Source organism: Triturus cristatus, chromosome 4_2, assembly GCF_964204655.1.
Source record: "Triturus cristatus chromosome 4_2, aTriCri1.1, whole genome shotgun sequence".
In the NCBI taxonomy this organism is placed as follows: Eukaryota; Metazoa; Chordata; class Amphibia; order Caudata; family Salamandridae; genus Triturus; species Triturus cristatus.
The window spans coordinates 959,298,398-959,326,223 of NC_140586.1; the positions used below are offsets into that span (position 1 = coordinate 959,298,398).

The 27,826-nt window shown below is 50.5% G+C and overlaps 1 protein-coding gene across 1 annotated transcript in view; it reads right to left on the bottom strand.

Moving 5' to 3' along the window:
• Positions 1-26,888, bottom strand: part of LOC146839119 (uncharacterized) — a 203,173-nt gene extending 176,285 nt beyond the window's left edge. Inside the window, exons 1-2 of the mRNA XM_085603120.1 lie at positions 26,723-26,888; positions 7,937-8,063 (exon numbers count right to left, since the gene is read on the bottom strand). Coding sequence (XP_085459246.1) covers positions 7,937-8,063; positions 26,723-26,764 — 169 coding nt within the window. The 5' untranslated portion in view covers positions 26,765-26,888. The remainder of the gene's footprint in view (positions 1-7,936; positions 8,064-26,722) is intronic.
• Between the last annotated feature and the right edge of the window lie 938 nt (positions 26,889-27,826).

The window sequence follows — 27,826 nt, forward strand, 5'->3', positions numbered from 1 at the left end:
TGTGCTTTCCCTCCCTGTAGTTGTCTGAAATTGTTTGTATTATTTACTCTGTGCCACTTTGCTGTTTTATCTATATGCATGTTTTGTAAATGACTGTTTTAATTGTTGTAATCTGTTTTTTAAATTAGCAATTGTTTGTACATTGTTTAACTATGTTTCTATTTATTATTGTTTATTTTAATTCTGTTGGTACTTTTATGGCCCTGGTGGCCGAAATAAAGTTATTTGACCTGACCTGAACAATACGGATAGTCTAGGAAGGGTTGTCAGAGAGCGTACAAGCATACAGTGGCATAAGAGAGAGTGAGTGCTATTTTTACCCTTGCCAAATTATGCTGTAACCTATGCAGCCAATCCTGCGTTGAGGGCATTTTCTTCCCCCCTACTGTGCTATCGCCATATTATTCTCTGATAGTAATGCCAGCGAGATTTGCTTATCCCTGTGGGACAGTAAGAGGAAAGTATTTTTTCCAGTTAGCCTAGCATCATATATGTGGAAAGTCTGGTAATTTTGTTTTGAAAGAGTTTGTCAGTCGTGTTGAGAACTTTTCCCCACCAGATCTGAGTTTTTGTGCAAGTCTGTAGCAAATAAATCAAGTTCCCTGCTGAGTCGCAACCCCCCAGCATTTGTTCGAGGTTCTTGAATTCCATTCATGAAGGTTAACTGGAGAGCGATATGAATAGCTAATTAGGTTTGAAGCTGTTTTGTTATGTGTGTTTATTTGAGTGGTGTTAGAGCTCCAACATGTATATATCTCCAGTCGCTGTCGGAGAAAGCGTGTCTTATTTCTTTTTCCCATCTGAGTTGCCGGGAGATTGGTATCTCCTGCTTGTCTCTGATTGGATTTTGTAGCTGTTAAACACCAGCTCCTCATGTCTTTTTTTAGTAAAAGGCACTTCTCCAAGTCTGTCCGGGTATGGGTGGCACCTGGTGAATTTCTGGCTCTATTACCCAGTTCCAAATCTGCTAATGACATAGAGGTCCACCGCTAGGACCGCTAGGATCGCTAGGATCTGCATGTGAATTGAAATCTTTGATTTTCCTCCACCAAAGAGGTCACAAATTCTGATGTACCTCATGTTTGTCCAGGCTTTGAATGTTCTGTCTCTTGCCCTTGTTGACTATTGGATGAGAGGTGAAGGGAACATCATCAAGCCCTTCCTTAACTGCTATTTCATGCCACACTCTTGGGGTGGTTCTGGTGACTGATGAAGGATATAATCCCCAGGTTCCGTGCTTCCTTACAAGCCCTGGTACCTTCCAATGCCATAGATTATCCGGTCCACAAAGCACCACTGCTTATCTAAATACACAGATTCCTGAGCATCAAAATTGAATGAAAGTCCATTCTTAGGAACTCCTCAGTACAGCGAGCTCCTTTATTCAGCTGATGTATATCCACAAGTCTGGACAGACCAAGGTGGTCAAACAAGTAGCCAACTCGTGTTTCGTCTCATGGTACAGTCACCACTGACTTCCTCAGGGCTACAAACAAACAAAACAACCTACCTCAGGTGTCTTGGGTATGTGGGACTCTTAGTCCTGCATGTTTCGGTGGGCATATAGAAGCGGCGTCTGTCTGGAACCCTTCCTATCACAAATAAAGTCACCAATTCTAAATTGTATTTCGTACGAAGGAGTGGGAGTAGGATTATATGGATAGGTACAGGACTCTAGGAGGGTTGTCATCTTTACTGATGCTCTCCAACCCAGCCAGGATAGCCCCTGGCGTGACATGACTGCAGATCTTTCCCGTGTTCTGCAGTAGCAGGCTGATGTTTCACTCCATCAGGTCGTTCACCTTTTGTGTTATTTTAATACCCAAGTAACCAATATGATGTTTCTCACACTGAAGGGGGGCTGAGCTGCCAGGTTCTCCAGTATCTCCTGGAAAGAGTCAGATTCATCGCTTGTCTTGTGGTTTGGATATGTTTTTACCAGCAGATGTCTGACAGGAGATGTTTGACATGAGACGTCTGCACCAAAGGGATGTCAGGCTCACCTCGAGCAGGCCCCCTTTCCCTTGGAGGGCTCAAGATTGAAGTAGAGAGGAGTGAGCCCCCTACTGAGAGATCCCGGCTGGTGTCACTCTCTATTTTGTAACTGCAGTGCGTCTCTCCTGCGGCAAGCTCTGCGGCCGCCCTTTTCAGACTCAGTGGTGCAGGCCGCTCCAGCAATCTACTCCCATCTCATGCACGAGTGAGCGGTCCTTTGCTTGTGTTCTCCAATGCTTCTGGGGTCTCTAAGTATTTCAGTGGTGAGTGTGTGAGGGGGTCAGCTGTCTTTTGGGGTGCTGCTAGTCAATGGCTGGGCGAACTGGATTACTCACATAGCCATCTTGACACCCCAACCTGGCCTCTTTAAAAGAGAAGAGAAATAGTAGCAAGCTGTCAGAAAGTGCCATCTTTCTTGCATGGTATGCCCCCACTTTTTGCTGAATTGCTGACTGTACTTTGACTGAGTGTGCCCTGGGCTCCTGCCAATCAGGTGCCCAGGGCCTATATTCCTTCCCTAAACCAAAACCTCCAACCCAAATTGGCAAACCCTGGCCACATGTCAGCCCCTGGTAAATGGTACCCTAGGTACCCAGGGCCTTGTGACCAGGGAAGGCCTCTATGGGCTGCAGCACTCATTGTGCCACACTTAGAGGCCCTGTACCATAACACACACACACTACCCTTGCAGGCTGAGTGTCTGGGTACAGGACAAAACAGAGAGTCGACATGGCACACATCCCTGTGTGCCATGCCCACAACCTACACTGCCCTGGCATACGTCAGCCACCCCTCTAGCTGGGTGCCCTATGCCAGTGGTGTGGGCACAGGAGCGTGAGCCCTGTGCCCCTACAGTACCCAGGTCCATTCCTGGGCCCTGTACGTGCAGTGCTGCCATTTAAGAGTACATGGTGCTGGAAGCTTGTCAAACACGAACTCCACAGCACCATAATGGCAACACTGAAGACTGAGAAGTTTGGTATCAAACTGCTCAGCACATTAAACCCACACTGATGCCAGTGTGGGATTTAATGTACCAAGCTCCACAGAGGGCATCTTAGAGATGCCCCCTGAAACCTAACCTACAATCCACGTCTGGTCTGAGAAGCTGCCTAGGCTGCCACACAGCAGACATGTTGCTGGACCCCTGGGTAGGAGAGCCCCTGCTCTCCTGGGCCTGCAACAATGCACATCCTGGGCGAGGTGCTAGATCTCCTCCCCCAGGATGGGCAGGGGGACGCTTCAAAGGCATGCCGCCTCTGTGAGCTTCCCCAGGCCACTTGCAACCCCCACTCTGGCGGGAAGCTTGGCCGGAAACCCCAAATAAGGACAGGGGATGTGCCAGCCTGCCAAACCCGGCCCTCAGGTGGGGGAGGCGAGGTGAAGCACATCTCCGGGCACTCGCCATCTTGAAGATGGGAGGCCCTACCCAATCAGGACTAGGCTACTGCCCCCCTCCCACAGGAGAGTGGCAGAATAGGGGGTGTACCCACCCCAGGACAGGGACCCATTGGTCCCTGCCCTTCGCCTACCTGTAACGCCCCTGAATCTAGTATTTAGGGGCACCCCGAACCTTCCTTCCCCAGATTCCAGATTCCGAAATACAAAGAAGAGCAAGAAGAAAGAAGACCTGCCCTGCAGCTGCTAAGAAGAGGAAGACACCAATTTCTTTGGCCCCAGCCCTACCGGCCTGTCGACCCTCAAACCTGCTACAACCCGGCACCTCTTGTGGCCAGCAACCTCACAAACCCCGGAGGACCTGGCTACCTTTTGGCTCTGAGCACCTGGTACTCCCATGAGTAGAGCCTCTACTCAAAATCTGCTTCTAACCCCTGGCATCAGCCCGGAACCGCGAACCCTTCATACTCTGCACCCGCCAAGCCTGGCCTGTGCCGGAGTGAACAAAGACCACGAGGACGACCCCACGGCGACTGTGACCCCGAGTCCGGCACCCAAGGACTTCCCTCGATGCTCCGGACGACGCCTGCAGCCTCAGAACTAGGTACCCCCCCAACCGCGATCAACAGAGGGTAAGATTTCCCGACACCAAAAGGCACCCCGGCGCCCTGTGGCCCCCTGTGTCCAACTCCGGGGTACCTACCTATCCTCCAACTACCCAACTTACCTGTCGAAGTGGTGGTGGCACCTGAAGAATCTTCGTCCCCGAGCTTGCAGTCTTTTTCTAAACCGGAGCTTTCCCATTGAAATCAATTGAGCGCCCGAAGGCTCAAAAGCACCCTGCACCCAGCCGCCCAAGTGGCCCTGACAGTGTAACCTCTACACCCATCTACTTCCCCATTTGCCCTGAGCAAGTGACCAGGAGCCCAGCTCCCACAGCCGCGTGACCTGCTAGTCAGCAGCCACCATCCAAGGCCCCCCTGCCTCCCAGAGGATAACATTGGGCCTAACTCTCTCTGCACCCGGCTGCCCCTGTGCCGCTGAGGGTGTAACAACTGTACCTACCTGACCCTGGGAGACCCCGGAGTCTATGCCCAGAACCTTAACTCTGCCAGTCGGGTACTTACCTTAAAGCCGATAACTCAATTTTCTCCATAGGGTAACATTGACTGGTTTCTTCTGAAATTTCAAAGTGTGGAGTTTTCAAAACTTAAAATATTCACCAAAAATCAGCCGAGTAACGAAAACGAAAATACTCACCTGCTATTAGGTGAGCTCTCAGTGCTGGATCTTGGTGCCCAGCACTGACTCTGAAAAATATTCACAACTGTACTTACCAGTAACCCAATTTTCTTCCATAGGAAATCATTGACTGTTTTTCTGTGAAATTTCTTCTTAAGTGTTGATTTCTGCAAACTTTAAATATTCTTTAAAAATCGTACAAATTCTGAAAACGTAATTACTTAACTGTTTTGAATAAAGGTCCCAGTACTGAGTCTAGGCACCCAGTACTGGACTACAAAAGTAACGAGAACATACTCTACCTGCAACTTGAATTTTCTTCCATAGGGAATCATTGACTGTTTTCTATGAAATTTCTCCTGGCAACTTTTAAAATAGCAAAATATTACTTAAAAATCCTAGTAGTAACTAAGTTGACTTTTATCACTTGTTTCTAAGAACTGTCCCAGGACTGAATCTAGGATCCAGTCCTGGAATCACAAAAGTAATCCTGAAAGTAATCTATTGCAAATAACTTGAAACTTCCATTGAACTCAATGCATTATTGTGTTTAAAATTGTGTTGGCTATTGCAACAACTTGTAACTTTCTACAAAAGCCAATTGCATATTGCAAAAGTATTTATACAAAGCATCTCATTCTGAGAAAGTATATTTTAATACCTATTGTCGGTTCTAAAATAAAACAAACATATATTTTTTATATAAACCATTGGCCTAGAGTTCAGTTATTGAGTGTGTGAAACCATTTTGCTGACTGAGTGTGTACAACAAATGCTTTACACTGTCCACCGATACTGCCTTACTGCTCGACCAAGCTACCACTTTAGAGAGTAAGGTTATATCTAACTTTAGCCTCTGCCAAACCTCTGGGGACTGTGGACTGTGTACACCCTGTACCTATTTGGGAACAGTATATACAGCGCCACTTTCTCACACAAGCCACATGAAACAAACCAGGGCAGGAGCATGTTAGTGGTTCTAGAACCTATTGACTTGATGGTTTGGGTTGATGAGAATGCAAGCACAGTTTGAGAAGCTGCTAGCCACCACAGAACCTTACTACAAGACTCACTAAACTGTTAGCACTAAAGTCCCATGGACACTTAGGTTTGACACTGTAAACAGTATGTTTCACAGGGATATATTTATTTCCCACAATGAGGTTTGCTCTACAAGTGCTAGCTAACAGACAGGCACACTGTAAAGAACTGAGGCTGGATTTACAAAACCATGTAGAAATCTGCATCCATAGTTTTACTATCTTACAACGATGAAGATTAACAAACGAATAGGATTCACAAGGCTTTCAAAGAGCAATTATGGGACAGTCTTAAGAATGTTTCCACAGAGAGTAATTTCTGTAAGCTTAACTGTACATTACGCTAAATAGCATATAGAGAGAGGCAATTGCCTTTTCATAGCTGTGTATTTTATATTATTCATTTGAGTGTTTGTTTTCTCACTGGGAAAATTATTTTTCATGCTAGAGAAACCTCCTCTATTCCACACCACCAGTTCTGTGGGTGTTCACTTTCTACCACGCTCATAGTAGAAATACATCTGAAAAAGGTTTATAACACCAACGAGCTCCAGAGCCTCTGCTTTTGGGCGTTCCCTCCCTGACTCGCTCATTCAGCTCCGCAATGGAGGGATTTACTTTTGAGGAAGATCACTCCATTGAGGGATGAACCTGTTCGTAAGTGAAAGGATTTACAAGTGTAAGGTTTTTCCTGATAAGAGTAGTTATATGGGGGTGTAGGTTAGGCTAGTATGCAGAAATGGCTCAGGGGGTCAGTAAAAGTGCTTAGCAAAGAAAGGTCCTTAAACAAAGGTGGCAGGTGCTTCTCTTACAGCGATAATCACGTGTGATGTTGTGTCCAAATAGAAGCAGCACAGTCTAGTTCCTGCATCATTAAAATGCTCATTAGTTATTAACCTTTTCTTGCTAGATGAACGTGGCTGATCAAACACGGGTGACAAAGTAAGAAGCGGGTCACTTTCTTAGGCTGACACCCATTACATGGTCCAGAGGTGTGCTCCCATCAGTGAAGAAGTGGGGTGGGGCAACATATGAGTGGGAGAAGGCAAAGCTGGGCAGGCAGTGGGGCGAAGATGCGAATGGGGTGATGGGCGGCTCAAGCTCAGGTGATAGAAGAATGAACACCTGTTGATCAGGAGTAGGGGCACTCGGATATGACCCTTGGAAGGACAAGGGCATGCTGGAGCTGGAAGGGTCAGACAGGCGGTGGAGGTGCTGGGGATATCAAAGACCCCCTCGCGGCTCATCTCTTGCTTCACTACATACAGGTGACAGCACAGCAGCAGAAAGCACAAGCGGCTGGGTGTGCAGTCTGCATCGTCCAGGGAGGAACAGAAGGAAATAAGCAAGCTGAGCAAACATTGTGGCAAGCTCCTTTGAGGAGGCAGGACACTAACCTGCTGCAACTGGTAAGACTTTCACAAAGTGTTGGAATATGAATCAATTTAGCCCCAGGTTAGCCCATAGAAAAGGAAATATATTTCAATCAATCAATCAGGATTTATAAAGCGCGGCTAATCACCCGATAGGGAATCCAGGCGCTTGCAGGCCCCAGAGGCTTAAACAAACAGCCAGGTCTTGAGGGCCATTTCTTTTGAGATTTCTAAGTACGTAGGTCAACGAGGGCAAGAGCCATGCCAGATCTTTGGCTTAACTATGTAAAAGAAGTCTGGATACACCTCATCTAAATATGATAAACGGTGAATCCATGAAACAGAATGATGACAGAGGATAAAGTAAACTATTCTTATGAAAAACACAGAATGTCCGCACATCTTGGGCAGGGCTCTTCGTACAGGACACACTGGTACCCTAAGCGTGCCCGCGTCATCTCACCCAGAGAGCTGAAGGCCAGCTGGATCTCCTTCATGACATTCGTACAGTACCTACTGGTACCCTAAGCGTGCCAGCGTCATCTCACCCAGAGAGCTGAAGGCCAGGTGGATCTCCTTCATGACCTTCGTACAGTATCTACCGGTACCCTAAGCGTGCCAGCGTCATCTCACCCAGAGAGCTGAAGGCCAGATGGATCTCCTTCATGACTTTCGTACAGTACCTACTGGTACCCTAAGCGTGCCCGCGTCATCTCACCCAGAGAGCTGAAGGCCAGCTGGATCTCCTTCATGACCTTCGTACAGTACCTACTGGTACCCTAAGCGTGCCCGCGTCATCTCACCCAGAGAGCTGAAGGCCAGCTGGATCTCCTTCATGACCTTCGTACAGTACCTACTGGTACCCTAAGCGTGCCCGCGTCATCTCACCCAGAGAGCTGAAGGCCAGCTGGATCTCCTTCATGACCTTCTTGTAGAGCTCCTTCTGCCAGCGCTGGAGCAGCTCCCACTCCTCGTCAGAGAAACAAGCGGCGACATCGCAGAACGTCAGCGGGGCCTGGAAGAGAAGGATCAGAGCACAGAGTTCAGTCTAGCACACCATAGGTAGGATATTTCTGTCACACAGACTAGCGTTTGCAAGTCTTCGCAGTTTCAAAAGATACCAAAAGAAGACCGTACTGCCCCACTTTGAAGCATCTCCAAGTCCAGATTAAGGCCTTCAGCCCGTCAGCGGTAACTTGAGAGATCCAGAACCACTTAAAACAGAACACAGGACTACACAAGTATTCAGCAAACAGAACCTCATTTTAGAACATTTTGGAATCCCTTCACATCACAAACAAATGTCCAGTAAATCACAATCACATAATTACTGGAAAGAAACACTACTCCAATACGGGTAATGATTTTATATTTTTAAAGCTTCTTTAGCTGTTTTAGCTATTCCCCATTCTTTCTGACCACATTTTAAATAAATATGTATGCGGCATTTACATTCCACAAACCTCGCTGAAAGAACAGTGAAGAAGAAGTGGCTCTCGGTGATGGTCAAGTAGCCAGAGTGGCCTCGGTGGAAAGTATTGGGCCCTTCCTCCTTAAAGGACTAACATTCGAGGATTATATATTGGGATTAAACATGGCATGGGCCGCTTAGTCAACAGAACGAGAGAGGTTTGAGGCTAGAGCACACCTTTGTTCTTCCACACAGATGTCTTGCAGACAGTGTAAAGTCGATGAACTAAGTCACCAGTTCAACCACTTGCCAATAAATAACAGGACGATACCAGAGCACCATGAGACTCCCACTCCCAACCCATATGTCAGCCGAAGTTACGGAGGGCTGCTCACCAGCAGCTAAAAGAGGAAAAATGGGAACGGTAAAGCTGTGATTGGAATGCATTTCTGGACAAGGCTGTAGCAAACGACAGCAGTATTCCACAAGCAGCCAGCTTTTTAAAGAAACTATTCCTATATTGGATCAGAAGGCACTTGAGAAAACGCTCCTTCTAAATGGGAGACAGAATGATGCTCTGCTGGTGTGGCTTCCTTTCCTTCTTCGACACGAGAGACACAGTGATGCTCTGCGGGTGTGGCTTCCTTTCCTTCTTCTACACGAGAGACACAGTGATGCTCTGCGGGTGTGGTTTCCTTTCCTTCTACACAAGAGACACAATGATGCTCTGCGGGGGTGGCTTCCTTTCCTTCTTCTACACGGGAGACAGAATGACGCTCTGCGGGTGTGGCTTCCTTTCCTTCTTCTACACGGGAGACACAGTAATGCTCTGCGGGTGGGGTTTCCTTTCCTTCTTCTACACGGGAGACACAGTGATGCTCTGCGGGTGTGGCTTCCTTTCCTTCTTCTACACGGGCGACACAGTGATGCTCTGCGGGTGGGGTTTCCTTTCCTTCTTCTACACGGGAGACACAGTGATGCTCTGCGGGTGTGGCTTCCTTTCCTTCTTCTACATGGGAGAAACAATGATGCTCTGCGGGTGTGGCTTCCTTTCCTTTTTCTAAATGGGAGACACTGATGCTCTGCGGCTGTGGCTTCCTTTCCTTCTTCTACACGGGAGACATAATGATGCTCTGCGGCTGTGGCTTCCTTTCCTTTTTCTACACGGGAGCCACAATGATGCGTTGCGGGTGTGGCTTCCTTTCCTTCTTCTACACGGTAGACACAATGATGCTCTGCGGGTGTGACTTCCTTTCTGTCTTCTACATGGGAGACAGAATGACGCTCTGCGGGTTTGGCTTCCTTTCCTTCTTCTACATGGGAGACAGAATGACGCTCTGCGGGTGTGGCTTCCTATCCTTCTTCTACATTGGAGACACAATGATGCTCTGCTGGCGTGGCTTCCTTTCCGTCTTCTACATGGGAGACACAATGATGCTCTGTGGGCGTGGCTTTCTTTCCGTCTTCTACATGGGAGACACAATGATGCTCTGCAGGTGGGGCTTCCTTTCCTTCTTCTACATGGGAGACAGAATGACGCTCTGCGGGTGTGGCTTCCTTTCCTACTTCTACATGGGAGACAGAATGACGCTCTGCGGCTGTGGCTTCCTTTCCTTCTTCTTCCACACGGTAGCCACAATGATGCTCTGCGGGTGTGGCTTCCTTTCCTTCTTTTACACGGTAGACACAATGATGCTCTGCGGGTGTGACTTCCTTTCCGTCTTCTACATGGGAGACACAAGGATGCTCTGCGGGTGTGACTTCCTTTCCGTCTTCTACATGTGAGACAGAATGACGCTCTGCGGGTGTGGCTTCCTTTCTTTCTTCTACATGGGAGACAGAATGACGCTCTGCAGGTGTGGCTTCCTTTCCTTCTTCTACACGGGAGCCACAATGATGCTCTGCGGGTGTGGCTTCCTTTCCGTCTTCTACATGGGAGACACAATGATGCTCTGCGACTGTGGCTTCCTTTCTGTCTTCTACATGTGAGACAGAATGACGCTCTGCGGGTGTGGCTTCCTTTCTTTCTTCTACATGGGAGACAGAATGACGCTCTCCAGGTGTGGCTTCCTTTCCTTCTTCTACACGGGAGCCACAATGATGCTCTGCGGGTGTGGCTTCCTTTACTTCTTCTACACGGGAGACAGAATGATGCTCTGCGGCTGTGGCTTCCTTTCCTTTTTCTACACGGGAGCCACAATGATGCTCTGCGGGTGTGGCTTCCTTTCCTTCTTCTACACGGGGGACACAGTGATGATCTACGGGTGTGGCTTCCTTTCCTTCTTCTAAATGGAAGACACTGATGCTATGCGGGTGTGGCTTCCTTCCCTTCTTCTAAATGGGAGACACTGATGCTCTGCGGGTGAAGCTTCCTTCCCTTCTTCTACACGGGAACACAGTGATGATCTGCAGGTGGGGTTTCCTTTCCTTCTTCTACACGGGAGACACAGTGATGCTCTGCGGGTGTGGCTTCCTTTCCTTCTTCTACACGGGCGACACAGTGATGCTCTGCAGGTGGGGCTTCCTTTCCTTCTTCTACATGGGGGACACAGTGATGCTCTGTGGGTGTGGCTTCTTTTCCTTCTTCTACATGGGAGAAACAATGATGCTCTGCGGGTGTGGCTTCCTTTCCTTTTTCTAAATGGGAGACACTGATGCTCTGCGGCTGTGGCTTCCTTTCCTTCTTCTACACGGGAGACATAATGATGCTCTGCGGCTGTGGCTTCCTTTCCTTTTTCTACACGGGAGCCACAATGATGCTCTGCGGGTGTGGCTTCCTTTCCTTCTTTTACACGGTAGACACAATGATGCTCTGCGGGTGTGACTTCCTTTCTGTCTTCTACATGGGAGACAGAATGACGCTCTGCGGGTTTGGCTTCCTTTCCTTCTTCTACATGGGAGACAGAATGACGCTCTGCGGGTGTGGCTTCCTATCCTTCTTCTACTTTGGAGACACAATGATGCTCTGCTGGCGTGGCTTCCTTTCCGTCTTCTACATGGGAGACACAATGATGCTCTGCTGGCGTGGCTTCCTTTCCGTCTTCTACATGGGAGACACAGTGATGCTCTGCAGTTGGAGCTTCCTTTCCTTCTTCTACATGGGAGACAGAATGACGCTCTGCGGCTGTGGCTTCCTTTCCTTCTTCTTCCACACGGTAGCCACAATGATGCTCTGCGGGTGTGGCTTCCTTTCCTTCTTTTACACGGTAGACACAATGATGCTCTGCGGGTGTGACTTCCTTTCCGTCTTCTACATGGGAGACACAAGGATGCTCTGCGGGTGTGACTTCCTTTCCGTCTTCTACATGTGAGACAGAATGACGCTCTGCGGGTGTGGCTTCCTTTCTTTCTTCTACATGGGAGACAGAATGACGCTCTGCAGGTGTGGCTTCCTTTCCTTCTTCTACACGGGAGCCACAATGATGCTCTGCGGGTGTGGCTTCCTTTCCGTCTTCTACATGGGAGACACAATGATGCTCTGCGACTGTGGCTTCCTTTCCGTCTTCTACATGTGAGACAGAATGACGCTCTGCGGGTGTAGCTTCCTTTCTTTCTTCTACATGGGAGACAGAATGACGCTCTGCAGGTGTGGCTTCCTTTCCTTCTTCTACACGGGAGCCACAATGATGCTCTGCGGGTGTGGCTTCCTTTCCTTCTTCTACACGGTAGACACAATGATGCTCTGCGGGTGTGACTTCCTTTCCGTCTTCTACATGGGAGACACAATGATGCTCTGCGGCTGTGGCTTCCTTTCCTTCTTCTACACGGGGGACACAGTGATGCTCTGCGGGTGTGGCTTCCTTTCCTTCTTCTACATGGGAGACACAGTGACGCTCTGCGGGTGTGGCTTCCTTTCCTTCTTCTACATGGGAGACACAAGGATGCTCTGCGGGTGTGACTTCCTTTCCGTCTTCTACATGTGAGACAGAATGACGCTCTGCGGGTGTGGCTTCCTTTCTTTCTTCTACATGGGAGACAGAATGACGCTCTGCAGGTGTGGCTTCCTTTCCTTCTTCTACACGGGAGCCACAATGATGCTCTGCGGGTGTGGCTTCCTTTCCGTCTTCTACATGGGAGACACAATGATGCTCTGCGACTGTGGCTTCCTTTCCGTCTTCTACATGTGAGACAGAATGACGCTCTGCGGGTGTGGCTTCCTTTCCGTCTTCTACATGGGAGACACAATGATGCTCTGCGGCTGTGGCTTCCTTTCCTTCTTCTACACGGGGGACACAGTGATGCTCTGCGGGTGTGGCTTCCTTTCCTTCTTCTACATGGGAGACACAATGATGCTCTGCGGGTGTGGCTTCCTTTCCTTCTTCTAAATGGGAGACACTGATGCTCTGCGGGTAAGGCCTCCTTTCCTTCTAAATGGGAGACATTGATGCTCTGTGGGTGTGGTTTTCTTGGGCCCAGACTGTCTTTTCCTTGGCGTACTCAATTAAGCCACATTAACCAGATGCAAAGCTGTGCGAGACCTGTTGCCCAGCTGGTGACCAACTATGTGTACATGGCATCCTGGTTTTTGGCTGTGGCAATAGTTTCCTGCAAATCTAGTGTGTGCACAGATGCCTAGGCGTGTCCCTTGACATGAGAGAGGTCCTGCACCTGGAAGAGTTCACCAAACTAACGCTCGTTGGCAGACCGTAGACTGCCATGAAGGTAGCATGTATAACGGTGGTGGCATAGAACCGTATCTTAGGACTCTTATAGCCAGGCAGCGACAAATCTACGTGCCACGCGTTATGGCGAGTCCGTTTTTATCAGGGCGCACTATTATTAGGGCCTCGTGACGTAGTCTGGGTAGAGAGCTCAAGCTGGCAAAGAACAGGTGTTCTGTTCATCTAGAAAGTGAATGAACAGTGAAAAGGCCTTCAAATCTTGTTTTTATCTTGTCACATTTGCTGTGCGTGCAAAGACAGAGGTCAAATGCCAGCTTATATTTTCTGACAAGTTGCTGCTTTTTTTAATCCTGTAGTTCGGTATTTACTTTTCTTTCTCTGACTGGAAGGTTAGAGGTTTTTATAACATTTAAACAGCTTGCAAATGAACTGTACAAATGTTTCAATATATATTTCAGAAGTCAGGAAAACACTTATTTGCAATTTTGTAGTGAGATGTAAACAAACATTTTAATATGATCAAAACAAATCAAAATATTTTATTTGGTGATGTGCAAATTACAAGTATTTCCTGAAACCCAATTTTCACACATTATCATTTGTTTTATAAGTAAAAATGCATATGCGTAGCAAAGTTTGTTGAAACATATTTATTGAAAGTGAGAGTTTTTAAATATGAACTGAGAGACGTTCTTGGTCCACTCCGATGGCAATGCTATTAGTGAACTAAGAGCTAAGTCAGGGGTCAAGAGCACCCTGTATGAGGGCTCCATTTTGTTTATACATGGGGCAAAAATATAGTCTATCAAATAAAAAAAAGCGTTTTGTACAGCAGACATGCAGAAGTCACATGTTTAAAGGAGCTCTTGTATTTGATAATGAAGAAAAAGGCAACTCGTGCCATAAAATATTTGCCTAGAATCATACTATTTTGAGATGACTTTATGGGTCAAGCGCATTACGGTTAGGTTGAGTAGATTATTCATGTCACTAGACCAGCAGGTTTGGTAAACCTTTTCAGATTTTTCAAGGCCTAATAGTTGTGACTAGATCTTTTTAACATATTTTCTAGACAACGCGTGCTCTGCTCTTCGAGGCCTTTTGTTTTTGATCAGTGGCCTTACAGCCCGTCCATTGCTTACCAATAGCTAGCTTCCTTGTCACTCTCATTTGCATTTATTTTGCTCAGCTGCCATAGGCCCTCTTCCTCTGTGTGTTTTCACTTTCTCAGAGCATGGATGCATTACACGTGTCTTTCCACTGCTCATTTTTTAGGTGCTACTTCTTTTTGTGTGTTTGAGCACTCTATCAGAGTGCATCTTTTTCAGATGCCACCCTCGTGCACATCTCCCCCACTGTCTCCTTCCCTCCCTTGTCTGTGTTGCTTGCCCCCACCCAATCCCCCTCCTTCCCTAGTTACTTTGCCACATTCGCCCCACCCTTTCTGTTGTTGTCAGTGTTGTTGCTTGCCCTCACCCACCCTCCCCCTTCCGTTGCTCCTTGATCCCCCCCACCCCCCTGTTGTTGTAAGTGTTGTTGCTTACCCTCACCCACCGTCCCTCTTCTGTTGTTCCTTGCTACCACCCACCCCTCCCTGTTGCTGTCAGTGTTGTTGCTTACCCTCGCCAACCCTCCCTCCTACTGTTATCTGTTGTTGCTGAACCCCACCCTTCATTCCTCCTTTCTCCTAGTCCCTCGTTCACACCTTCCGTTGTCCGTGTTGTCCTTTAACTCACCCTCCCTCCAGTGCTGCCTCTCCCTCTCTTTGGGTTGCCTCCCATCCCACAATAATAAAAAAGCACTACGATGTGGCCAGCACTTTTTTCCCACCCCTTCAGCTGTCCGTGTTGCTCTCCCCAGACATCCTTCCGCTCCCTCTGTGTTGCCCAAGCCCTCCCTCGCCAGCCAAGTGATACGATGCAGCCAGCCATGCCCATGTCACAGTGTTTTTTGTTTTTTTTTCAGTCATGCTGCCCATCTAATGCTGCTATACAACATGACTAAATAACATTGACAAAGCCAACAGCTTGCTCGTACGCGAGACCTCCAGGCTCTGCCAATGCTTGTTTATCTGTGGCAAATGAGTGGAGGCCTACAGGCCCACTTGTGTAAAGTTCCACTTCCATGTACTTCCCCCGCTCCCAGAGCTAACATCCCAACTGTATGCTGTGTGTGTCTGTGTATGTAGCCTGTGTGGTACATACATCGTGTGTGAGTGAACCAGAGAATGAAAGGCTTGTGGGATCCATTTTCAACCCCCCCCAAGCTTGATCAGCTGTATAAGAGGGAGGGGAGGTATGGTTGTCTTCCCAGTCCGTGGAGGTGTATTACTGACAGTCCTGCAGCTCAAGGGAGGAGACCTAGAAACTGAAGTGAGGGAAGAGGACATCATGTCCCTGTAAAAGGTTTATGGAGTCAGGGGCTGCTAATCGGTCTTCCTGAACCACCCTATCTGGTAGATGGCATGGGTAAACGTGGGACTGCAGACTCTGTTGTGCACGATGAAGGGGGCTCTTTGGTGAGGTCAGCCTGTTGTCTTTCCCTCATCACTCTTTCAGTTTCCATGACAGGCAGGTATACAAATCTCACACCTCTTTCTTCCTATGTTGTGGCTGCCCCAGGCTGGAGAAACCCCGCCCTACAAAAAGGCTGTTTCTGGACAGAAACCTAGAAAGCACATTTAGAAAGAGGATCACACCAAAGAGGTTCTGAAAGTGCACAGTGGATATATATTTCCTATCAGCTTCTGCTTTGTTCTTCGTTTCATGTTCTCTAAGACCAATGAAGGGAGTGCTCTGCGAAGTACTCAGAAGACTGCTGTGTAACCAGAGATGGTGTCTACCTGACGTTCAGCTTAGCACAGGTGCTGAGACGATGAAAGAGTCTGCCAAACCTTCAGGAGCAGGGGCTATCCAGGAGGAGTGAAGTGCAGCATCACCCTGGAGAGCCAGCTGTGTACCCTATATTCACCAGCGGTTCCTGCTGTTACAACTCAATCCGAAGATCACCAAAGTCCAGTCAGGACTGTGAATTGACTCTGTAGGGCCCGTACAGCCATTGTACCCATACGAAGCACTGCTTGAACATAGCTGCCATGACCAGAACGATAGAGGTTTGAAATCAGGCATTGAGCCTAAAAGAATTGTGGCTTAAAGTCAGCCATCACGCCTTGAAGAATTGTGCCGGTACCAAACCACATTGCCAGATTTAAGGTGATGTGTGCCTAGTTGCCCTGCTGAGGTTCTACCTGTGCGTGGTCGCATTTCCAGGAGATTTAAGGTGATGAAAGCCTTGTTGCCCTACTGAGGTTCAGCCTGTGCGTGGCCGCATTGCCAGGAGATTTAAGGTGATGTGAGCCTTGTTGTCCTGCTAAGGTGCAGCCTGTGCGTGTCCGCATTGCCAGAAGATTTAAGGTGATGGGAGCCTTGTTATCCTGCTGAGGTGCAGCCTGTGCGTGGCCGCATAGACAGGAGATTTAAGGTGATGTGAGCCTTGTTTCCCTGCTGAGGTTCAGCCTGTGCGTGGACGCATTGTCAGGAAATTTAAGGTGATGGGAGCCTTGTTGCCCTGCTGAGGTTCAGCCTGTGCGTGTCCGCATTGCCAGGAGATTTAAGGTTATGTGTGCCTTGTGGCCCTGCTGAGGTTCAGCCTGTGCGTGGCCGCATTTCCAGGAGATTTAAGGTGATGAAAGCCTTGTTGCCCTGCTGAGGTTCAGGCTGTGGGTGGCCGCATTGCCAGGGGATTTAAGGTGATGTGTGTCTAGTTGCCCTGCTGAGGTTCAGCCTGTGCGTGGCCGCATTTCCAGGAAATTTAAGGTGATGGGAGCCTTGTTGCCCTGCTGAGGTTCAGCCTGTGCGTGGCCGCATTGCCAGGAGATTTAAGGTGATGTGTGTCTAGTTGCCCTGCTGAGGTTCAGCCTGTGCGTGGCCGCATTTCCAGGAGATTTAAGGTGATGAAAGCCTTGTTGCCCTGCTGAGGTTCAGCTTGTGCATGTCTGCATTGCCAGGAGATTTATGGTGATGTGTACGTTGTTGCCCTGCTGAGGGTCAGCCTGTGCGTGGCCGCATTGTCAGTAGATTTATGGTGATGTGTATGTTGTTGCCCTGCTGAGGATCAGCCTGTGTGCGGCCGCATTGCCAGGAGATTTAAGGTGATGTGAGCCTTGTTGCCCTGCTGAGGTTCAGCCTGTGTGTGGCCGCACTGCCAGGAGATTTAAGGTGATGTGAGCCTGGTTACCCTGCTGAGGTTCAGCCTGTGCGTGGTCACATTTCCAGGAGATTTAAGGTGATGAAAGCCTTGTTGCCCTGCTGAGGTTCAGCCTGTGTGTGGCCGCATTGCCAGGAGATTTAAGGTGATGCGTGCCTTGTTGCCCTGCTTAGGTTCAGCCTGTGCGTGGCCGCATTTCCAGGAGATTTAAGGTGATGAAAGCCTTGTTGCCCTGCTGAGGTTCAGCCTGTGCGTGGCCGCATTGCCAGGAGATTTAAGGTGATGTGTGTCTAGTTGCCCTGCTGAGGTTCAGCCTGTGCGTGGCCGCATTTCCAGGAGATTTAAGGTGATGAAAGACTTGTTGCCCTGCTGAGGTTCAGCTTGTGCATGTCTGCATTGCCAGGAGATTTATGGTGATGTGTGCCTTGTTGCCCTGCTTAGGTTCAGCCTGTGCGTGGCCGCATTGCCAGGAGGTTTAAGGTGATGTGTGTCTAGTTGCCCTGCTGAGGTTCAGCCTGTGCGTGGCCGCATTTCCAGGAGATTTAAGGTGATGAAAGCCTTGTTGCCCTGCTTAGGTTCAGCCTGTGTGTGGCCGCATTGCCAGGAGATTTAAGGTGATGTGTGCCTTGTTGCCCTGCTTAGGTTCAGCCTGTGTGTGGCCGCATTGTCAGTAGATTTATGGTGATGTGTATGTTGTTGCCCTGCTGAGGATCAGCCTGTGTGCGGCCGCATTGCCAGGAGATTTAAGGTGATGTGAGCCTTGTTGCCCTGCTGAGGTTCAGCCTGTGTGTGGCCGCACTGCCAGGAGATTTAAGGTGATGTGAGCCTGGTTACCCTGCTGAGGTTCAGCCTGTGCGTGGTCACATTTCCAGGAGATTTAAGGTGATGTGTGCCTAGTTGCCCTGCTGAGGTTCAGCCTGTGCGTGGCCGCATTTCCAGGAGATTTAAGGTGATGAAAGCCTTGTTGCCCTGCTGAGGTTCAGGCTGTGGGTGGCCGCATTGCCAGGAGATTTAAGTTGATGTGTGTCTAATTGCCCTGCTGAGGTTCAGCCTGTGCGTGGCCGCATTTCCAGGAGATTTAAGGTGATGAAAGCCTTGTTGCCCTGCTGAGGTTCAGCCTGTGTGTGGCCGCATTGCCAGGAGATTTAAGGTGATGTGTGTCTAGTTGCCCTGCTGAGGTTCAGCCTGTGCGTGGCCGCATTTCCAGGAGATTTAAGGTGATGAAAGCCTTGTTGCCCTGCTGAGGTTCAGCCTGTGCGTGGCCGCATTGCAGGAGATTTATGGTGATGTGTATGTTGTTGCCCTGCTGAGGTTCAGCCTGTGCGTGGTCGCATTTCCAGGAGATTTAAGGTTATGTGTGCCTTGTTGTCCTGCTGAGGTTCAGCCTGTGCGTGGCCGCATTACCAGGAGATTTAAGGTTATGTGTGCCTTGTTGCCCTGCTGAGGTTCAGCCTGTGCGTGGCCGCATTGCAGGAGATTTATGGTGATGTGTATGTTGTTGCCCTGCTGAGGTTCAGCCTGTGCGTGGTCGCATTTCCAGGAGATTTAAGGTTATGTGTGCCTTGTTGTCCTGCTGAGGTTCAGCCTGTGCGTGGCCGCATTGCCAGGAGATTTAAGGTGATGTGTGCCTTGTTGCCCTGCTGAGGTTCAGCCTGTGCGTGTTCGCATTGCCAGGAGATTTAAGGTGATGTGTACGTTGTTGCCCTGCTGAGGTTCAGCCTGTGCGTGGCCGCATTGCCAGGAGATTTAAGGTGATGTGTGCCTTGTTGCCCTGCTGAGGTTCAGCTTGTGCATGTCTGCATTGCCAGGAGATTTAAGGTGATGTGAGCCTGGTTACCCTGCTGAGGTTCAGCCTGTGCGTGGTCGCATTTCCAGGAGATTTGAGGTGATGAAAGCCTTGTTGCCCTGCTGAGGTTCAGCCTGTGTGTGGTCACATTTCCAGGAGATTTAAGGTGATGAAAGCCTTGTTGCCCTGCTGAGGTTCAGCCTGTGCGTGGCCGCATTGCCAGGAGATTTAAGGTGATGTGAGCCTTGTTACCCTGCTGAGGTTCAGCCTGTGCGTGGTCGCATTTCCAGGAGATTTAAGGTGATGAAAGCCTTGTTGCCCTGCTGAGGTTCAGCCTGTGCGTGGCCGCATTGCCAGGAGATTTAAGGTGATGTGAGCCTTGTTGCCCTGCTGAGGTTCAGCCTGTGCATGGCCACACTGCCAGGAGATTTAAGGTGATGTGTATGTTGTTGCCCTGCTGAGGTTCAGCCTGTGGGTAGCCGCATTGCCAGGAGATTTATGGTGATGTGTATGTTGTTGCCCTGCTGAGGTTCAGCCTGTGCGTGGCCGCATTGTCAGTAGATACACACAGAGATGTGTAAACACTGGCTGAGAATGTCCTAACGGGAGATAGCTGGTGTTATCACACAGAGAAGTGTAAACACTGGCTGAGAATGTCCTAAAGGGAGATTGCTGGTGTTATCACACAGAGATATGTAAACACTGACTGAGTATGTCCTAACGGGAGATAGCTGTCGTTATCACACAGAGAAGTGTAAACACTGGCTGAGAATGTCCTAACGGGAGATTGCTGGTGCTATCACACAGAGATGTGTAAAGACTGGCTGAGAATGTCCTAAACGGAGTTCGCTGGCATTATCACACAGAGAGTGTCCTGCACAACTAGGTAAACACTGGCTGACAGTGGCCTAAAGTGAGATTGCTGATGTTACCACACAGAGAGGTGTACTGCACAGCTATGTAAATACTGGCTGACAGTGGCCTAAAGGGAGATTGCTGGTGTTATCACACAGGGAGTCTGTAATCACTGGCTGAGGATGTCCTAAAGGGAGACAGCTGGTGTTATCACACAGAGATGTGTAAACACTGGCTGAGAATGTTGTAAAGGGAGACTGCTGGCGTTATCACACAGAGATGTGTAAACACTGGCAGAGAATGTTCTAAAGAGATATTGCTGGTGTTATCAAACAGAGATGAGTTAAAACTGCCAGAGAATGTTCTAAAGGGAGACTGACGACCTTATCACACAGAGATGTGTAGACACTAGCTGAGAATGTTCTACAGAGAGATTGCTGGTGTTATCACACAGGTAGTCTGTAAACACTGGCTGAGAATGTCCTAACGGGAGATAGCTGGTGTTATCACACAGAGATGTGTAAACACTGGCTGAGAATGTTCTAAAGGGAGACTGCTGGTGTTATCACACAGAGATGTGTAAACACTGGCTGAGAATGTTGTAAAGGGAGACTGCTGGAGTTATCACACAGAGAGGTGTCCTGCTGTGTAAACAGTGGCTGAGAATGTTGTCAAGGGAGATTGCTGATGTTACCACACAGAGAGGTGTTCTGCATAGCTCTGTAAACAGTAGCAGAGAATGTCCTAAAGGGAGACTGCTGATGTTACCACACAGACACATCCTGCACAGCTGTGTAAACACTGGCAGAGAATGTCCTAAAATGAGATTACCGGTGTTAACACAGAGAGGTGTCCTGCACAGCTGTGTAAACACTGGCTGAGACTGTCCTGAAGGGAGATAGCTGGTGTTATCACACAGAGATGTGTAAACACTGGCTGAGAATGTTCTAAAGGGAGACTGCTGGTGTTATCACACGGAGATGTGTAAACACTGGCTGAGAATGTTCTAAAGGGAGATTGCTGCTGTTATCACACAGAGATGTGTAAACACTGGCAGAGCATGGTCTAAAGGGAGACTGCTGGCGTTATCACACAGGGAGTCTGTAAACACTGGCCAATAATGTCCTAAAGGGTGATAGCTGGTGTTATCACACAGAGATGTGTAAATACTGTCTGTGAATGTTCTAAAGGGAGACTGCTGGCGTTGTCACACAGGGAGTCTGTAAACACTGGCTGGTAATGTCCTAAAGGGAGATAGCTAGCGTTATCACACAGAGATGTATAAACACTGGCTGAGAATGTTCAAAAGGGAGGTTGCTGGTGATATCAAACCGGGAGTCTGTAAGCACTGGCTAAGAATGTCCGAAAGGGAGACTGCTGGCGTTATCCCACAGACATGTGTAAATACTGGATGAGAATGTTCTAAAGGAAGATTGCTGACGTTATCACACAGAGATGTATAAACACTGGCAGAGCATGGTCTAAAGGGAGACTGCTGGCGTTATCACACAGAGAGTCTGTAAAAACTGGCTGATAATGTCCTAAAGGGAGATAGCTAGCGTTATCACACAGAGATGTGTAAACACTGGCGGAAATTGTTCTAAAGGGAGATTGTGGTGTTATGACACAGGGAGTCTGTAAACACTGGCTGAGAATGTCCTAAAGGGAGATTGCTGGAATTATCACACAGAGAAGTGTAAACACTGGCAGAGAATGCTCTAAAGGGAGACTGCTGGCGTTATCACACAGGGAGTCTGTAAACACTGAGAAGTATAAACACTGCCTGAGACTGCTGGCGTTATCACACAGAGGTGTCCTGCACATCTGTGTAAACACTGGCTGAGACTGCTGGCGTTATCACACAGAGGTGTCCTGCACATCTGTGTAAACACTGGCTGAGACTGCTGGCGTTATCACACAGAGGTGTCCTGCACTTCTGTGTAAACACTGGCCGAGACTGCTGGCGTTATCACACAGAGGTGTCCTGCACATCTGTGTAAACACTGGCTGAGACTGCTGGCGTTATCACACAGAGGTGTCCTGCACATCTGTGTAAACACTGGCTGAGACTGCTGGCGTTATCACACAGAGGTGTCCTGCACATCTGTGTAAACACTGGCTGAGAATTCCCTAAACAGAGACTGTTTGAATCACCAGACACAATGTGTCCTGTACAGCTGTATAAACAGTAGCAGAGGAATGTCTAAAGTGATTCTGGTGGTAACATCATACAGAAAAGTCCTGTCTAGCTCCATGAACACTTGGCAGAGTATGTCCTAATGAAAGACTTATGGAATTATCACACAGAGAAGTGTCCTGCACATTTGTTTAACCACTGTCAGAAAGAAAATCTTCTTGAATTACAAGACACAGAATGTTCTGTACAGGTGTACAAACGCTGACAGAGAATGTCTTAAAGGGAGACTGATAGTATTTCCCAGAACACCCTTCCAAAACAGGTGTGAAAGGCACATTGCACTCACCTCCTCTGAGGCCAGGTGATACAGCTCTCTCCTATCCACAAGATCCAGTATGCACGAGTGTGCATCCACCTGCACCCTTCACAGTGCACTCACCTCAGCTGAGGCCTGGTGATACAGCTCTCTCCTATCCACAAGGCCCAGTTTGCACAAGTGTACATCCTCCTGCACCCCTTCACAGTGCAGTCACCTCAGCTGAGGCCTGGTGATACAGCTCTCTCCTATCCACAAGGCCCAGTATGCACGAGTGTGCATCCACCTGCACCCCTTCACAGTGCACTCACCTCAGCTGAGGCCTGGTGATACAGCTCTCTCCTATCCACAAGATCCAGTATGCACGAGTGTGCATCCACCTGCACCCCTTCACAGTGCACTCACCTCAGCTGAGGCCTGGTGATACAGCTCTCTCCTATCCACAAGGCCCAGTTTGCACAAGTGTACATCCTCCTGCACCCCTTCACAGTGCACTCACCTCAGCTGAGGCCTGGTGATACAGCTCTCTCCTATCCACAAGGCCCAGTATGCATGAGTGTGCATCCACCGGCACCCCTTCACAGTGCACTCACCTCAGCTGAGGCCTGGTGATACAGCTCACTCCTATCCACAAGGCCCAGTAGGCACAAGTGTACATCCTCCTGCACCCCTTCACAGTTCACTCACCTCAGCTGAGGCCTGCTGGCCAGCTCTCTCCTCTCCACAATGCTCACTGTGTACGAGTGTGCATCCTCCTGTACCCCTTCACAGTGCACTCACATCAGCTGAGGCCTGGCGGCACAGCTCTCTCCTCTCCACAAGGCTCATTCTCCTGCACCCCTTCACCGTGCACTCACCTTAGGCGAGGCCTGGCGATACAGCTCATTCCTATCCACAAGGCCCATCTTCCTGCACCCCTCCACAGTGCACTCACCTCTTCCAAGGCCTGCTGCAACAGCTCTCTACTATCCGCAAGGCCCAGTGTACATGAGTGTGCATGCTCCGGCGCCCCTTCACTGTGCACTCTCTTCCTCTGAGGCTTGCTGGCCCAGCTCTCTCCTCTCCACAATGCTCAGTGTGTACGAGTGTGCATCCTCCTGTACCCATTTCACAGGGCACACACCTCAGCTGAGGCCTGGTGGCACAGCTCTCTCCTCTCCACAAGGCCCATCTTACTGCACCCCTCCACAGTGCACTCACCTCCACTGAGGCCTGCTGACACAGCTCTCTCCTCTACACAAGGGCCGTCCTCCTGCACCCTCCACAGTGCACTCACCTCCCCTGGGGCCTGCTGGCACAGCTCTCTCCTCTCCATCCATCCTGCTGCACTCACCTCCCCTGGGGCCTGCTGGCACAGCTCTCTTCCCCACACATCCTCCTGCACCCTCCACAGTGCACTCACCTCCTCTGAGGCCTGCTGGCACAGCTCTCTATTCCCCACCCATCCTCCTGCACCCTCCACAGTGCACTCACCTCCACTGAGCCCTGCTGACACCGTTCTCTCGATCCCACCCATTCTGCTGCACTCGTCTCCCCTGGGGCCTCTGGCACATCTCTCTCTCTTCCCCACCCATCCTCCTGCACCCTCCACAGTGCAATCGCCTCCCCTGGGGCCTCTGGCACATCTCTCTCTTCCCCACCCATCCTCCTGCACCCTCCACAGTGCACTCACCTCCCCTGGGGCATGCTGGCACAGCTCTCTCTTCCCCACCCATCCTGCTGCACTCACCTCCCTTGGAGCCTCTGGCACAGCTCTCTCTTCCCCACCCATCCTCCTGCACCCTCCACAGTGCACTCACCTCCCCTGGGGCCTGCTGGCACAGCTCTCTCTTCCCCACCCATCCTCCTGCACCCTCCACAGTGCACTCTCCTCCTCCGAGGCCTGATGGCACATCTCTCTCTTCCCCACCCATCCTCCTGCACCCTCCACAGTGCACTCACCTCTCCTGCGGCCTGCTGGCACAGCTCTCTTCCCCACCCATCCTCCTGCACCCTCCACAGTGCACTCACCTCCTCTGAGGCCTGCTGGCACAGCTCTCTATTCCCCACCCATCCTCCTGCACCCTCCACAGTGCACTCACCTCCTCTGAGGCCTGCTGGCACAGCTCTCTTCCCCACCCATCCTCCTGCACCCTCCACAGTGCACTCACCTCCTCTGAGGCCTGCTGGCACAGCTCTCTATTCCCCACCCATCCTCCTGCACCCTCCACAGTGCACTCACCTCTCCTGCGGCCTGCTGGCACAGCTCTCTTCCCCACCCATCCTCCTGCACCCTCCACAGTGCACTCACCTCCTCTGAGGCCTGCTGGCACAGCTCTCTATTCCCCACCCATCCTCCTGCACCCTCCACAGTGCACTCACCTCCTCTGAGGCCTGCTGGCACAGCTCTCTATTCCCCACCCATCCTCCTGCACCCTCCACAGTGCACTCACCTCCTCTGAGGCCTACTGGCACAGCTCTCTTCCCCACCCATCCTCCTGCACCCTCCACAGTGCACTCACCTCCTCTGAGGCCTGCTGGCACAGCTCTCTATTCCCCACCCATCCTCCTGCACCCTCCACAGTGTACTCACCTCCCCTGGGACCTGCTGCCACAGCTCTCTCTTCCCCACCCATCCTCCTGCACCGTCCACAGTGCACTCACCTCCCCTGGGGCATGCTGGCATAGCTCTCTCTTCCCCACCCATCCTGCTGCACTCACCTCCCTTGGAGCCTCTGGCACAACTCCCTCTTCCCCACCCATCCTCCTGCACCCTCCACAGTGCACTCACCTCCCCTGGGGCCTGCTGGCTCTTCTCTCTCTTCCCCACCCATCCTCCTGCACCCTCCACAGTGCACTCTCCTCCTCCGAGGCCTGCTGGCACATCTCTCTCTTCCCCACCCATCCTCCTGCACCCTCCACAGTGCACTCACCTCTCCTGCGGCCTGCTGGCACAGCTCTCTTCCCCACTCATCCTCCTGCACCCTCCACAGTGCACTCACCTCCTCTGAGGCCTGCTGGCACAGCTCTCTATTCCCCACCCATCCTCCTGCACCCTCCACAGTGCACTCACCTCCTCTGAGGCCTGCTGGCACAGCTCTCTTCCCCACCCATCCTCCTGCACCCTCCACAGTGCACTCACCTCCTCTGAGGCCTGCTGGCACAGCTCTCTATTCCCCACCCATCCTCCTGCACCCTCCACAGTGCACTCACCTCCCCTGGGACCTGCTGGCACAGCTCTCTCTTCCCCACCCATCCTCCTGCACCGTCCACAGTGCACTCACCTCCCCTGGGGCCTGCTGGCACAGCTCTCTCTTCCCCACCCATCCTCCTGCAACGTCCACAGTGCACTCACCTCCCCTGGGGTCTGCTGGCACAGCTCTCTCTTCCCCATCCATCCTGCTGCACTCACCTCCCCTGGGGCCTGCTGGCACAGCTCTCTCTTCCCCACCCATCCTCCTGCACCCTCCACAGTGCACTCACCTCCCCTGGGGCCTGCTGGCACAGCTCTCTCTTCCCCACCCATCCTCCTGCACCCTCCACAGGGCACTCACCTCCCCTGGGGCCTGCTGGCACAGCTCTCTCCTCTCCACCCATCCTGCTGCACTCACCTCCCCTGGGGCCTGCTGGCACAGCTCTCTCCTCTCCACCCATCCTGCTGCACTCACCTCCCCTGGGGCCTGCTGGCACAGCTCTCTCTTCCCCACCCATCCTCCTGCACCCTCCACAGTGCACTCACCTCCCCTGGGGCCTGCTGGCACAGCTCTCTCTTCCCCACCCATCCTCCTGCACCCTACACAGGGCACTCACCTCCCCTGGGGCCTGCTGGCATAGCTCTCTCCTCTCCACCCATCCTGCTGCACTCACCTCCCCTGGGGCCTGCTGGCACAGCTCTCTTCCCCACACATCCTCCTGCACCCTCCACAGTGCACTCACCTCCTCTGAGGCCTGCTGGCACAGCTCTCTCTTCCCCATCCATCCTCCTGCACCCTACACTGTGCACTCACCTCCCCTGGGGCCGGCTGGCACAGCTCTCTCTTCCCCACCCATCCTCCTGCACCCTCCACAGTGCACTCACCTCCCCTGGGGCCTGCTGGCACAGCTCTCTCTTCCCCACCCATCCTCCTGCACCCTCCACAGTGCACTCACCTCCCCTGGGGCCTGCTGGCACAGCTCTCTCTTCCCCACCCATCCTCCTGCACCCTCCACAGGGCACTCACCTCCCCTGGGGCCTGCTGGCACAGCTCTCTCTTCCCCACCCATCCTCCTGCACCCTCCACAGGGCACTCACCTCCCCTGGGGCCTGCTGGCACAGCTCTCTCTTCCCCATCCACCCTCCTGCACCCTACACTGTGCACTCACCTCCCCTGGGGCCTGCTGGCACAGCTCTCTCCTGCCTCTCATGGTGGCACACAGCTCCTCCTCTGAGCCCCGGGGCAGAGATCAGCTCGGGACCGGTCACAGTTCGCAGCTGTCCTCAGAAGCCTCTGAGTGAAGGGTCTCAGGGTCGGTGTCTGCAGCCTTCACTGTCAGCTTCTCATTTTCCTTGCTTTATTACAGCAGCCAATAAAAAACGATCTTTTTTATTCAACACATTATAGTAAACCTTAAATCCCATGAGCACCTTGTACTCTACAACCATAGAGACTGAGCCCATATAATGTCTAACCGAGGCACACACGTCCTCTTTCTTTGCGAAACTGCAACAGGTTAATATAGTCCAACATTGTCCACTTAGCGCTTCCTTGCACGCAGACCGTGATGAAACAACTTTAGAAGTACCAAAAATCCCGAAGACCAACAGGGAAACTTGGGATACGACGGACCAGGCTCTGTTCGATAACTCTGGTGAGGAAACACCACCTTTGTGCAAGAGGATCACTCTCCGTGATAGACTGAAGCCAACATGAGCGAGCCTCACTTGCCATTTGAATCTGAAACAAAAGAAGAAAAAACCCGTAATAACGGTCATCCCCGAACTATGTGCCAACAGCAAATCATGCAATAGGGGGGTAAAGAAAAATAACCAACATAATATCATTAGAGCGTAAAACATACATTAATCGTACTTTCACATTTATGAATCACATAGATAAAACCAGAACTGCCGGGTGGGATAATCCTCGCCTCTGTTGTCCTTAATAGAATTGAAAATTCTTGTCACGAATGTTCGCAAATTTTTAATTCTATGTCAGGACCGGAGGCTATGATTATGCTTGTTTAAAGCTGAGCCACCACCACTTATGCCACATCCACAATAGGTTTGTAATAGAAAGATTTAAATGTAGATTCCGTTGACCAGTCGGCCATATTCATGATGTCAGAGAGGCTTACTCCCAATGAAAAGGATTTAGAGGCCATTGCGCCCCGAACAGAATGGGCACCAAATTTAGATATATCAATGCCTGCTTCATTCATAAGCCAACGCACCCATCTTGCTAAGGTAGCTGGAGTCACTGGCCTGAA